This window comes from Ruditapes philippinarum, unplaced genomic scaffold (genome assembly GCF_026571515.1).
Source record: "Ruditapes philippinarum isolate M1 unplaced genomic scaffold, ASM2657151v2 ctg3232_1_1_1_1, whole genome shotgun sequence".
NCBI classification, from domain to species: domain Eukaryota; kingdom Metazoa; phylum Mollusca; class Bivalvia; order Venerida; family Veneridae; genus Ruditapes; species Ruditapes philippinarum.
Genome location: NW_026860860.1, coordinates 61,986 through 74,880, shown reverse-complemented (window position 1 = coordinate 74,880; position 12,895 = coordinate 61,986). Strand labels below are relative to the sequence as shown.

Sequence of the window (12,895 nt, the reverse complement as noted above, 5' to 3'; positions counted from 1 at the left end):
TAAGGAAAGCCCAACACGGCAAAATTGAAAATGTTGCAGGCTCGGTTTGATTGAGCCTGTTCATGGACGGTACTGGAAAGTGCAAGTTACCGTCCACGCCCCCTAGCACCGGCTTAAGCATTTAAACATTTAAACGTGAAATAGTAAAATTTTGAATTTAGAAACACCCGCAGATGTGTTCATACGGCGGTTATCACGGAACCTTCATTGTGACACTTCCGTGCCATTCCATGAAAAGCGGCGTATGGTCCCCAAGTAATAAAAAGCGTGTGCCCTAAACGATAAAACAATGGGCGGAACTAAATAAAATGGAATTTTGAAAGGGGATCAGAGGTTATGAAGCCTGCGTATACATATTTAGTTCTTAGAACTAAATTTTTTTTTTCATTTTCAATTGAAATACCAGAGTATTTCCAAACATTGGATGGAATTTTATATCGGTGGGACCCCTTTTTAGCCATTGTTGCAGACATGATGTTTGATGTCAGACTGACGAAATTTTTAACTTGAGTCGAGCGACTAAAAGTATTTATTTATGTTCATGACAAAACATAGTGCTCAATAAAGATAAAGCACAGGAAATTGACATTCTATATTAATGATATTAAAAGTACCCCTGTATAGTATTAGTATATATAAAAACTATATAGGGGGTTTATTTTGGATAGACTCGTTAATGTTGATAGAATGGATAAAATGATTTTTTTTTCGAAACTAATAACTTCCTAGCTCAGCATCATGGTACTTGTTTGTTTACTTCCTGTCTTTAATCGGCAAATTGTATTTAGGTAAACGTCGCATAATTTTGACATACTCAAATTGTAATTTTATTTGGACTTTTAGAGTGTGAGAAACAGTGAACCTTCAGTGAACAGGATATAAACAAACAAGATCGCGATCCACGATCTCTGGACTGACGAATATTCCTTCTCGATTAGTCATTTTGATTCGTGAATATGTATAAGCTTGATCTGGGTTTTGCACGTGACACGACTCTGACCCTACCGAAGATATTTTTCAAAGTATTTTACAATTCAAGAAATAAAAGTTATCAGCCAAAAAGCAAGGCATACAAACAGTTTTGCGTACCACACAATGTCTGATAGTGGGGATGTCATATGTTAAAACTGTTGAGAATTAACTGAGAAGTTATAAGCCGAACATTATATGATTTTTGTCCTCCCAGTAACCTCGAAATTGAGAACGTTGGTCTTGTACTCAACCATACTTTACCCTTTCTTTCGGTTTAAAAGACTCCACCTAATGTAAAATATATTTTTAGTGTTGAACAATATGTACATAATTTATGTAAAAAGGAAGAACAAGACAAGAAAGTGTTTGTTAAACACAAATGTCATCGGCTCAGATTGTTGTCAGTAATAATATTTCAAAACAGGGTTTACCTATCCACTCAGTAATGGACAGAAAAATTGCAAAATGATGTAAACACAGTTGACTTGACAGAGTCATACAAACAGTTTTGCGTACCCTACATTGTCTGACAGTGGGGATATATGTTAAAACTTTTGACAATTAATTGAGGAATCATAAAGTTTAAGCCGGCTTTATATGATTTTAAACCTTCAGGTCACATTGAATTTGAGAACGTGGGTCTTGTACGCAACCATACTTTATCCCTTCTTTTGATTTAAAGGAATCCATAAAATAATGTAAAATCTATTTTAACGTGAACAATATTCAAAAAGGAAAAACAAGACAAGAAAGTGTTTGTTTAACACAAATGCCCCTCGGCTCAGATTCTTGTCAGTAACAATATTAAAAAAAAAAAGATTAACCTTTTCACACAGTAATGGACAGAAAATTTGATTAATATATTAACATTGAATTTGGAAAAAATAACTATGTAGCAATTTCTATCCTGTCCTGTTTGGTGTCCTGGGCTCCTTGCCTGTGATCCTGTTTTAGGGGATTCGTTCAATGAATGCCGCTCGAATGAATTTATTAATCGTTTGTTATAATTTTCTGCCCTGAATGTTATTAAAACAATTAATCATAGAATATCAATCCTTTTTTAGTTTAATTATTGTTATTCTCAAAGCGGTCAGCACTATGGGTTTAAGGTCATTCACTGGATAGGTTTCAAATCACTTTCAAGCCGATCTAGTCGAACAATTGCTAATCTTAGTTCATCTGCAGCCATTTCATCACACATCGCATTTATACTTTCCTTTGTTGTAACATATGAGTGGTACGCTGAGGAAAACACGGAAACAAACGGTAAAGAAATTGCTACATCTGAGGGATTGTACTTATTTTTGATCTTGTCTTTCACATCGGAGGTAAAATTCTTCCTGAGTGATTTTACTTTCTCTATGATACTCATCTTCGAAGTTTTCAATTGAGTTGCCGGTTCATCAAGCGATTTTTCATCAATGCAAAATTTTTGTTGGCAAACTGTTTTAATTTTAGATAATGATTGTTCGCGTAGTTTTTCGGTAAGCATTTGCGTGGGCACGAATCCGTACATTATAGAAAGTGCTTTTTGGGATTTAAAACCATTTTTGTTCATTTGTTGATTCTTGCTTATTTCTATCTGAACATAATTTTGTATGATTGACCTGATGGCTTTTCCTTTGGTGCTCAGCATAGCTCTTAAATTCTTATCCAAGTCAACAAAGTCGTACTTTGTTCTTTCTGGAGAGCTAACCAGATAAACACCTGAAACCGAAGCGGGTATTCCTCCTTTACGAATTCTATCTGATAGGTAATTTCTAATTTCAGCAAGGCAGTCCGTTTCAGTAAACGTATCTGGGTGATCTCGGTTAGCGTTCCGTAGGTCAATGTCAATTTTTGTTCGTACAAAGATGATATTTGTTCTAAAGGCACGCAATTCCTTACCAAGCCATATATCATTTTCAAGAACTCTTCCAGAAGAAACAATCAATACTACGTTAAACCTGGCGAAATTCATGTCTTTCAAATATGTATCTCTTGAGAATTTTTGTGTCCCTACACCAGGTAAATCCCATATAGCTACATTTGGATTGTCAGGATATGTATATTTACAACCATATTTTGTAGTCTCAACAACACCAACAGCGGCGGCACCTTCGTTCGTAGGCTTCGACTTTCTAAGAGCATTGATGAGACTCGATTTTCCAACACCAGAGCTACCTGTCACAGCAACATGTAATTCAAGTTGTGCCCACTTGTCAAACGAATCTTCGATATACTTATTGAGGCCATGTAGCACGCCTAAAGTTTTCATCTCTTCTTTCAGCAGTTTGCCATCAACAAATGAACAGAATTTCTGTTGAAAATTAAAGTTAACGTAATTGAAATTTGAAAATTCATATAATTTTAAATCTAAGACAAATGAGGTTTCTTAAGCTTATTTCATCGGATTCCTTCCTTTTTTCTCATATCAGGGATGATTATCTAAATCTTGGGAAATGTGTATTTCTTCTGTTTAGCACAATATCTAAGTATTGATTTTTTTATTTCAAAATAGAACATGCTGAAAAATGTTATTTCTATGGAATTACATTACAATGTCAATATTTCTTACAATAAAATTAGTCAAATATAAATTTTAATAACTTACGTCAAATTCAAGATCTTCAGTCGAGCTATTTGATTCGTCGTTATAAGTTTTCTCATGTTTAATATTTTTAAAAACATCAACCTTTTCATCTTTGAATATGTCGCTATCTAAGGAAAAGTCGTCACTGCAAATTGAAAAGCAAAAAAAAAACATTCTATTTAACAATTATATTATCTCTGCAATATGCTGTTATATATAAATATTGCTAAAGAAATGACAAGACAAATGCCCTCAGTTTATTAATAAGTTTACATAGATACAAATATATAAATATAATATTGATTTTATTGTGTAAATATTGAAATATACAGAAGCTATACACTTAAGGATTATGCACATATCTTGATTGTGTAAACTTAAGTTGAATTTGCAATTATATGCTCAATAAAATACATTTGACGGATCCGATAATATCCGTTTTTTGCGCGATTCATTCTATTATTTACAAGGTTCAGGACTTGAACCTCTCCCTTTCCTGGACACCGCGTGGTAAAAGTCCAATTAAATTCCTTAAGTAATTATAATGCATTTACACAGAAGTCATTATATCACGTAATGTAAATACCGTGATTTAAGATCAAATTATCAATGATTTATCTCTTCTTTGTCAAAGTTCTGCCAGAAAGCAAGTGATTAAAAGAGACTATACTGTCGTCTAATGATAATTTAACACTTAAGAATTATGGTCTTTATAACTATATAGGAACAAGTAAAATAGAGAAAAAACGTAATCCCTAAACGACCCCAAAAACGACAGAATAGGCAGGCTTGCTTTGGAAAGTGCAAAAAGTACGAAATCAAAATCAACAAGGCCTCTTCACGGCACACATGACACTGATGTGGCAATGAAATAGACACAATCTTAATCCCAAAACGACAAAATTGTAAATCTCACAGGCTCTATTTGATTGAGCCTGTTCATGGACGGTACTAGAAAGTGCAAAATTCCCAACCACGCATTTTAGCGAATTCAACATTTAAACAAGAAACTGTAAAATTTTAACATCCACAGATTTGCTCATAAAGGTATCATGTAACGTGCAATGTAACACGTAATTACCATTCCATGTAAAACGGCGTATGGTCCTTAATTAAGATTAACCTACTATCTTCCCATGATACCTGTGCGGTACCAAGCAGTCGTTTACAAAATGCAAGACAATCACGGTGTCATCTTTTGATGTTGCCAAAGTGGAATCTGGTTATGATAAAACAAGCTAAAACGCATTGAAGTATGCGCAATGCTCTTTCCGCTTAAAAATACATATTCAGAACTGTCCATTTCACACAATCTTTCATACTGTCGGATAGCGGTTCCGAGCAATATTTCCGTTTTGAAAGAAACTCATTTGAACACAATTTGGAAATGCAAAATTCTTTGACTATATATAATTTGATAAATTCCAAAGATTATCATATATCAAAAGACATTGTGGTAAACATTTAAATAAACAAAAATAAATCAATGTTCATGTTTATAGTATAACAAGATATCAACTCAATAGATGGTCATAAAGTATGAAAGAAATTACTCAGTACGAACCTTTTCGGGCCTTAATTATTATCATTATATTTAGATCAGTAAGGCCATTTTTATCTAGTTTGACTTTCACAAAATAAGTCAACATTTAAATGAATACATCATTATTATATTTGATACCAAAAACATACCCACGCATTTGGAAGTAAGCGTTTAAAAGAGTATACGTAAAGGATTGTTAGTTCTTTTAATTATGTCCATCCAAGTGTAAATGATCAGTGAGCAGGTACGATTAACAATAACTTTACGTTTAGCCATAATTTTGCTCATTTTATATTTTATAATAAAAGAAAAAGGTTAATCTGCCTGACCAATGAACATTTCTATACATATCTATCAGAATGTATCGGTAACGCTTGAGAGGAGCAGTCTTTTACAATTTTGGTAGTTTTTATAATGTATCATACACATTTTTATAATCAATTATTGGTCAATCAGCCGGTCTTTCAAAACATGTTACTTATTCGACTAAGCTTGACAACGAAAACATAAGCATCATGACTTTTAAGTTTTAAATTCAATGCAAAATTGTAATTCTTTAGAGTTTTATTTTGCAATTATATGACGTTTGTTTCGTTATTTAGTTAACTTAGTACCCAAATAATGTTAATACATTTTTTATACATTTTCTACAATTTCCGGATAATTCAATACTTTCAAAGAATTTTTAAAAAAAATTTTGTTTGATATATAAAGTTTAATTATGGTGGCTGATTTGGAACACTTTTGTGTGTCGTGTTGTCACTAGCAACATATCGAGAAAGCGGCACGTTGTCGGACTTTCGTCCTGTAGCTAACTATGCATGTCAGACGGTGCATTGTCGTGCGGCGTATTGTTAAAATGTCACATTGTCACTTGGCTCAAATCGAAGGATTGGCTACTTGTATATATACAAGACAAGCGACAGGGCGGCATCGCGACAACGCACGCCAAGACAACGCGCCCCACGACAAAGTTGTCCATGATAATATGCAACTCCACATTGGACATTATGCATGCAATTGATTTACACCCTGACCAATTCTTGTCATATTTGGTAGTAGGCTGTACACGTAACGTCATATCATTTTTTGTATTTACTTGGTCCGAGACCACATTCCGTAAGTGAATAGAAGAAAACAATATAAAACAATGAATATCATGTGGCATTATTGCATTCAGTCATTCTAAATACAGTATCAATGTGACCTTGCTGGCCCTTTTTCTTCTATATGTTATTTCAGACACGCATCTACTCCTTTAGCAAGTTGGATAATGTATGCCTTATTGTAGATTTGGTCCGGATACTTACAGCAATTTTTAATTATTACTTCCCTATTTTAGGATTTTCAATATGTAAACACATTTTCCAGATCAAGATGGCGACTTTTACAGTCGTTTATTTAGGCCCAGATAGGTCCCTTTTTATGTCCCCAGAGTGTTTGCACATAATATTATCTTATAACATCAGTACGATTACATTGCTGAGTCACAATTCCGTTCATACTTTTTAAGGTGCATTTTTATAATTTTCCAATTTTCGTGACATCATCACTCACGTACATATTATCTTAAATCAGTCTTTTTCATTATTATTAGGCATACACTTGTTTAGCATGTAATTTGTCATATATAAGTGCGTTGTTCATTGCAAAATATTAAGAAAAACAATTGAAAATAATTTTATGCATAAACAATTTGCATCATGCACTGTCATTGTAAAATAGACTTACAAAACATGAAATAAATGAATGGACATAATATGCATATATTTTTACAAAATATCTTTAACAGATTAAGTGCGACTTAATGTGTTTCATAAAAAGTGACATACCTTGATAATATAATACTTTCTCTTCTCGTCTCAGACATTGATTCTCTATATGACTCTTCATCGGTAAGTTCTGAAGGCTCTGATTTTGCAGATTTTCTTCTTGCTGAATGTTCTGATTCCAGCACTCTTCAACATAAAAAGATAGAAATACAATTAGATGATTCAGAAAAAAGTAAATAAGCCACATCACAGCAGTAACAATAGTAATCAATTGTAAGCTGTAATTGGTCAGCAGAATTTAAATGTGGGCGTAACTTAGGAGATTACCAAACGCAGGATCGCATCGCTAATATAAACATTCAGTAGATCTACTTCTTGCGAGACTTTTGGTACAACATCTTCGGATTAAAATTGCCGAATTTGTTTTTATTAACTGCTCTATAATACATGAACATTAAGGCATGTCATAAAGATCTACCAGATGGGTACCCAGAACCTTGAGCATACATGCAAAAGTGTCAGCAAAGGGTACAGTTAAGTATAAAACTTCAAGAAGTGTATCCTGAGACAAAAGAAAACCGTGGCAAATACCTTGCCGGCTGATGGTTCGGTACGAAATTTCTTAGGTTTGGGTACAGCCAGTGCTCTTCAAATTTTTGGACGCGCCTTTTCGTATCTAGGTCGCAGTGATGAAGCCGATTTACAAGACAGGAACGAACTATGCTTTTCGTAGTGGATAATGTGCGTGAATGTGTGTTTGTGTCTAGTTATACATTTCTGATTATTAATAAGCTTTGCTTAATGTTCACTCCCCACAATCACAAATAAAAAAAATAAGCAAGCTTTTAATCTATTGTATTAAAGAATAGTGAATGTTATAAAGGAAATGAACGAATGACATATTCATCAAGGGGTAAAATAACGATATACTTGCATTTAATGTAATTTAATATTAGTAGAAACCTTTTTGATTTGGAACTCGGAAATTATTCACAATAAACAATTATTAAACCATAGCGTATATTTCGCTCGCTTAAGGGATGTAAAATCGACTAAACCAAAGTGTATTTATCATTTATTTGTATGGAACGCTGTAACTGTCTTATGTGATCAATGTTTTTGTGAAACAATGATATTATTTTGTCGTTTGAGCATGTTAACATGTGCAATTCACACCATGTCTTGTCAAAGGATCATGCTGACTTGTTCAAATAGCATGTTAACTTGTCAAAATATCATGATGACACGTGCAAACAACATGTTAAATTGTCAAAGTCTCGTGATGACTTGTGCAAATGACATGGTAACTTGTTAAAATTTCATGATGACATGTGCAAATAACATGTTAACTTGTCGAAATATCATGATGACATGTGCAAACAACATGTTAACTTGTCAAAGTATCATGATGACTTGTGCAAATGACATGGTAACTCGTTAAAATTTCATGATGACATGTGCAAATAACATGTTAACTTCTCAAAGTATCATGATGACTTGTGCAAATGACATTTTAACTTGTCAAAGTATCATTATAACTTGTGAAAACGACATGGTAACTTGTCAAAATTTCACAATGACTTGTGCAGACAACATGTTAACTTGTCAAAGTTTCGTGATGACTTGTGTAAAACACATGTTAACTTCTCAAAGTATCATGAGCATGTCATCACGATAATTCGACAAGTTAACATTCTGTTTGCACATGTCGTCATGAAATTTTGTCAAGTTAACATGTCGTTTGCACAAGTCATCATGATACTTCAAAACGTTAACATGTTATCTGCACAAGTCATCATGATACTTTGACAAGTTAACATGTTATTTGAACAAGTCAGCATGATCCCTTGACAAAACATGGTGTGAATTGCATATGTTAACATGCTCAAACGACAAAATAATATCATTGTTTCACAAGATAGCAAAAACATTGATCACATAAGACAGTCACGGCGTTCCAAAAATTTGACTAAAACAACAATTTAACGGAACAGATCGGATCTTAGTGGGTCAGAACATCAGTCACTCATATATTATTATCTGGTCATACCATACAGTGTAATACAGTTTAATGCCATGTTACAAACAATAAAAAATATTTGTTTTTTCCTTAAAAGAAAAAATAACTTTCCTAAGACAATCCCGAACACGACAAAAACAGTAAACAATAAAAGTAACTCAGTAGAACATTTCTTCTGCAAAAAATGAAAATAACACAAAAAAAATCAAACAAAACAACAAAAAGCATGGTTAGTTAATATTTTTCTTAAAGTATAGATATTAAAAAAACTGATATGAATAGTTATTTGATGGGTAACAAAACAACTCTTGAAACGTGATCTTTACATCTTTTCCTTTTTACCTGTGCATTATATTCATATTCATTCTAACACTATCAAAGTGTTAGTCTATGTAAACAAAGAAGACCAGAAATAGCGTGCTTTATTTCATAACAATGCACTTGCTGCTTTAATTGCTTCCCCCGAAACTACGCAATACAGCACTCAGGTGCATATGCTTACAAAGAATATGTTTGATAGCTCCATCACTATATACATGCATCCGAAAAAGATCGGTCAGCACTTGTTAAGGATTAAGATTAATAAAATTGCAAACAGGGTTTGATTATTCTTGTTGTTGAACTTTATTCAAAAGAATCGTTGACCCAGTTATCCGCTTCAATTTAGAAAAATATTTTTCAGGTTTTATTGTAATCAACTTATTTTCTTGTTTGGCACTAAATTATATACACAACACTACATGAACTTCTCCAAAATTTTCAATTCTCAAAATATTGCGCATATAGAAGAATTATCGACAGTTATTTCCAGTCGATTGGAGCGTTGCCATGTGTAAACAACCATGGATTTAGTCCAACAATATATATTTCTTTCGTGACGTGTTAGAATGGAAAAGGATTTTTGGTTCTTTTGTGTGTGCAGAGTTGTACAATATTGCAAGGTATTTCGTTCAGATGTTTGTAATAAATCACTCAGGCCTACGACCTTCGTGATTATATTACTGCGCATCTGGCCCACATAGCGTGCGATATTGTACAAGAACGTACTCAAAATATGATGAACAAGATCAACAAAGAAAGGCGGCGTTCAATGAATGCAAGACAAGATCTTTTTCAAAATTAAATTAAATTTCAATAGCTGTACGAGAGTTAACTTTGTAATACAATTTATGGACGCTGATTATAAAACATCAAAACCTTAGAATGTTTCTGTAAAGGCTCACATATAAAATAAGTATGGAACTTACGTTCTTTCATTACTACATATCTTGCAATAAACTAGATCATTTTCCTACTGTCTATTTGTTTTTGTTTTTTCATTTTTGTTTATTTATGTTGTTTTTTTTATTACGTTCAGTGTGTCGAAAAATTTGTTTTGCATGTTCTATTAGGTTCAAATTGAGTCTAAAGGCAATCTTTGCCGGCTTTATCTTTTATATTTTTTCTGTCTCTATTTCGGTATTCATGTTGCATTCCGTAAAAAAGAAGCAGAATCCATATTGTATATGTTTATCACCCCTTCACACCATTTTGACACAATCATATTTCAAACATCTATGCATAAAGTAAAGATAAATCCTTTTAAGACAAACAATTTCTACAGAGTACCGATAGTGTTACATTAGGTTTTGTTTAAAAATGCTAATATATTCCATTGTAAATCTAAAAAACTATATCCAAAGACGATTTATTCTGAATGTTGTCATTTAACTTTTTCCTGTATAAAGTAATGTTCATTTTTTAAAATTAAAAGTCCGGGTTATTATAGATCATCCCTTATAAACAAAGGTTTTTCAAATACAGACATGACTCCTCGAAAGTCTTTTTGTATGCAAACTGAAAAAAAAGAAGTAAAATTATTTATTACAAAACATTTTTCATGTGAATAAACAAAAACAAAATTTAAAAAGAAACGACAGAACTCACCTTTTGCGCTTTTTAAGTGTCCCTTGTTTGGCGGCACCTGCTTCTTTTGATAGTTTCACTGGTAAATCTGTAACATTTTTTGTTTCTATTTTAGACGGAATTGTTTGAAAAAGCCAATCGATAGACCTTAATATTACAGTCATAAGAATAAGAAACACAAAAACATATATCCACCACATTATCTCTGTTACATTTAATTCTCCTAGTTCAACAAGCCCGATCTATTTCAAATGTATTCAGTTTCTCATCGTAAGTAAAGTGTATTGCATGTGACAATTACTTACGGTCTTATTGGTTAATGGTTAAATGACTCTTTTGTTGACTTTATAAGCTTTACATGCCAATGTGAAAGAAGCAGTGCAGATAACTTCCTTATTTTTTTTTTGATATTGTACATGCTGTTTAAAGATAAATGTTCAGCAGGGACGTTTTTGCTGAAATACAAAAGAAAACAAATTGACAAAAAAGTAAAAGAGTAATTAAGTACAGATTCGTAGCTGATGGTGAAGTCATGCTTTGTTTGTTTGTTGTTGTTGTTGTTGTTGTTGCGTGCGTGCGTGTGTGTTTGTTAAACTTATATCACATCAAAAGTCAGTAAGCACATACATGGAATAAACATATATAATATAAGCCTTTTGTATATAAACGAGAAGCAAATCTGACTGTAAAAGTTTTTCTATCGAAGTCTCTGTCGGGAATCAAATGGGTCTTTCCCAATTTTACAATGGAAATTTCGGTCATCCTTTTTCTATTCTGTAATTGGTAAATTGCACACAAACAGTATCACAAAGAAAAGATTGTCTTCTTTTGTGTAAACAAGGTCAATTAGAGACTGTGTATGTATTTTCAAAGTGTTTCAATAGGGAAGTTACCAGTCATTGAAACTGCAAACACTGGAAAGGTCTATTGTTCACAATTCTAAGATAGTTAAGTTTTAAAATGCCTGTCAAATCTTTTATTTGCATTGATAATGCTCATACCTTAACTGAAAAACTTTACAACTTGATAAACGACGAGTCCAGGTTTTTTTTGTAAATATACAAATTTGACAGTCAATTTTGGAAAATTACTTTTTTTCATTTTACAATTTGCAGGAGTACCTTAGCTCCTTAGGCGGTTGTGAGAATGCTGTGGCTAAGGTTTCTGAAACCTCAAATCAGGTTACAAAATGAAAAAAAAAGTCGTATAAATTATGTGATGGTTTACTATTAATTATATCTTTGTTCATCTTAAGGTACATGCGAAAAATATGATAAACAAGATCAACAAGGAAAGGCGGCGTTCAATGAACGCAACCCCCACATGACCCAGCAACAAGAACCAATAGCAAGGAGCCCAGGGGGACCCCAAACAAAAACAGGACAGGGCAAAGACAGAGCACGGACAGGTTAATCATTAAATGATAATTAATTTGTAACTGATTAGGAATTCAAAGAAAATAAAAATAGGCCCACAAAGGGGAAGGAGACAGGAGACCGGGGGAGGGGGTGGGGAGTAATCAAAGAAATAAAAACTAGAGGCAATGGGGAAGATACTTACCGTAGACGAGAAAACAACAAGGGACACAAGCAAAAGTGTCACCAAAACAGTATGAAACAACATAAGACATACATCTGAGGAACACAGTGGGGCGCCGCCTTGGAACGGTCAGCAGCATAATAATGACTGCTGGGGAGTTTAAACCGGTTAATGGTGCACCAAACCTCGCTCTTAGCCCCACCATGTTCCTATAAACGAGACAGTGTAAATAAAATGAATCCCCGCCAAGTGAAATTCTAACAGTTGTCATGGTTACAAAAGGTTAAATAAGTAAAACACTAAAATGATCATGTAGAAACATATAAAAGTAAACCCAATGACCATAACAAAAGTACTCAATGTCCTAAAGGAAGACAGAGCAACAAGAAAATCACCTACAAGGGCCCGACGAAGCAAGGCAGAAGACGAACATTAAGACAATTCAGTCCCAAAGGGCTTTACGAACTATCCATCATAGAGTCTCCCACTTGGTCCGTCAGATGCAATCAAAAGAGGAAAGCGTAGTGTCCAACTGTAAAAGGGTTGAACACTAAACATGCAGTATGTCTTAA

General features: G+C 33.3%; 1 protein-coding gene across 1 annotated transcript; it reads right to left on the bottom strand.

The window, feature by feature from the left end:
* Positions 1–633: 633 nt before the first annotated feature.
* On the bottom strand, positions 634–11,182 carry LOC132713604 (interferon-inducible GTPase 1-like). The gene is made up of 4 exons (XM_060696247.1): positions 10,806–11,182; positions 6,920–7,045; positions 3,566–3,689; positions 634–3,271 (listed from the first exon to the last, which is right to left on the bottom strand). Exons 1-4 carry the CDS (start codon positions 10,982–10,984, stop codon positions 2,087–2,089), a joined length of 1,614 nt encoding a protein of 537 aa, XP_060552230.1. The 5' UTR covers positions 10,985–11,182; the 3' UTR covers positions 634–2,086.
* Between the last annotated feature and the right edge of the window lie 1,713 nt (positions 11,183–12,895).

Coding starts and splice junctions, on each gene's coding strand:
- LOC132713604 (XM_060696247.1), bottom strand. CDS start 10,984: ATGTGGTGGATATATGTTTTTGTGTTTCTTATTCTTATGACTGTAATA. Junction 3,690..6,919: donor GAAAGTATTATATTATCAAG/GTATGTCACTTT, acceptor TTCAATTTGCAG/TGACGACTTTTCCTTAGATA. Junction 3,272..3,565: donor CTGAAGATCTTGAATTTGAC/GTAAGTTATTAA, acceptor AATTTTCAACAG/AAATTCTGTTCATTTGTTGA.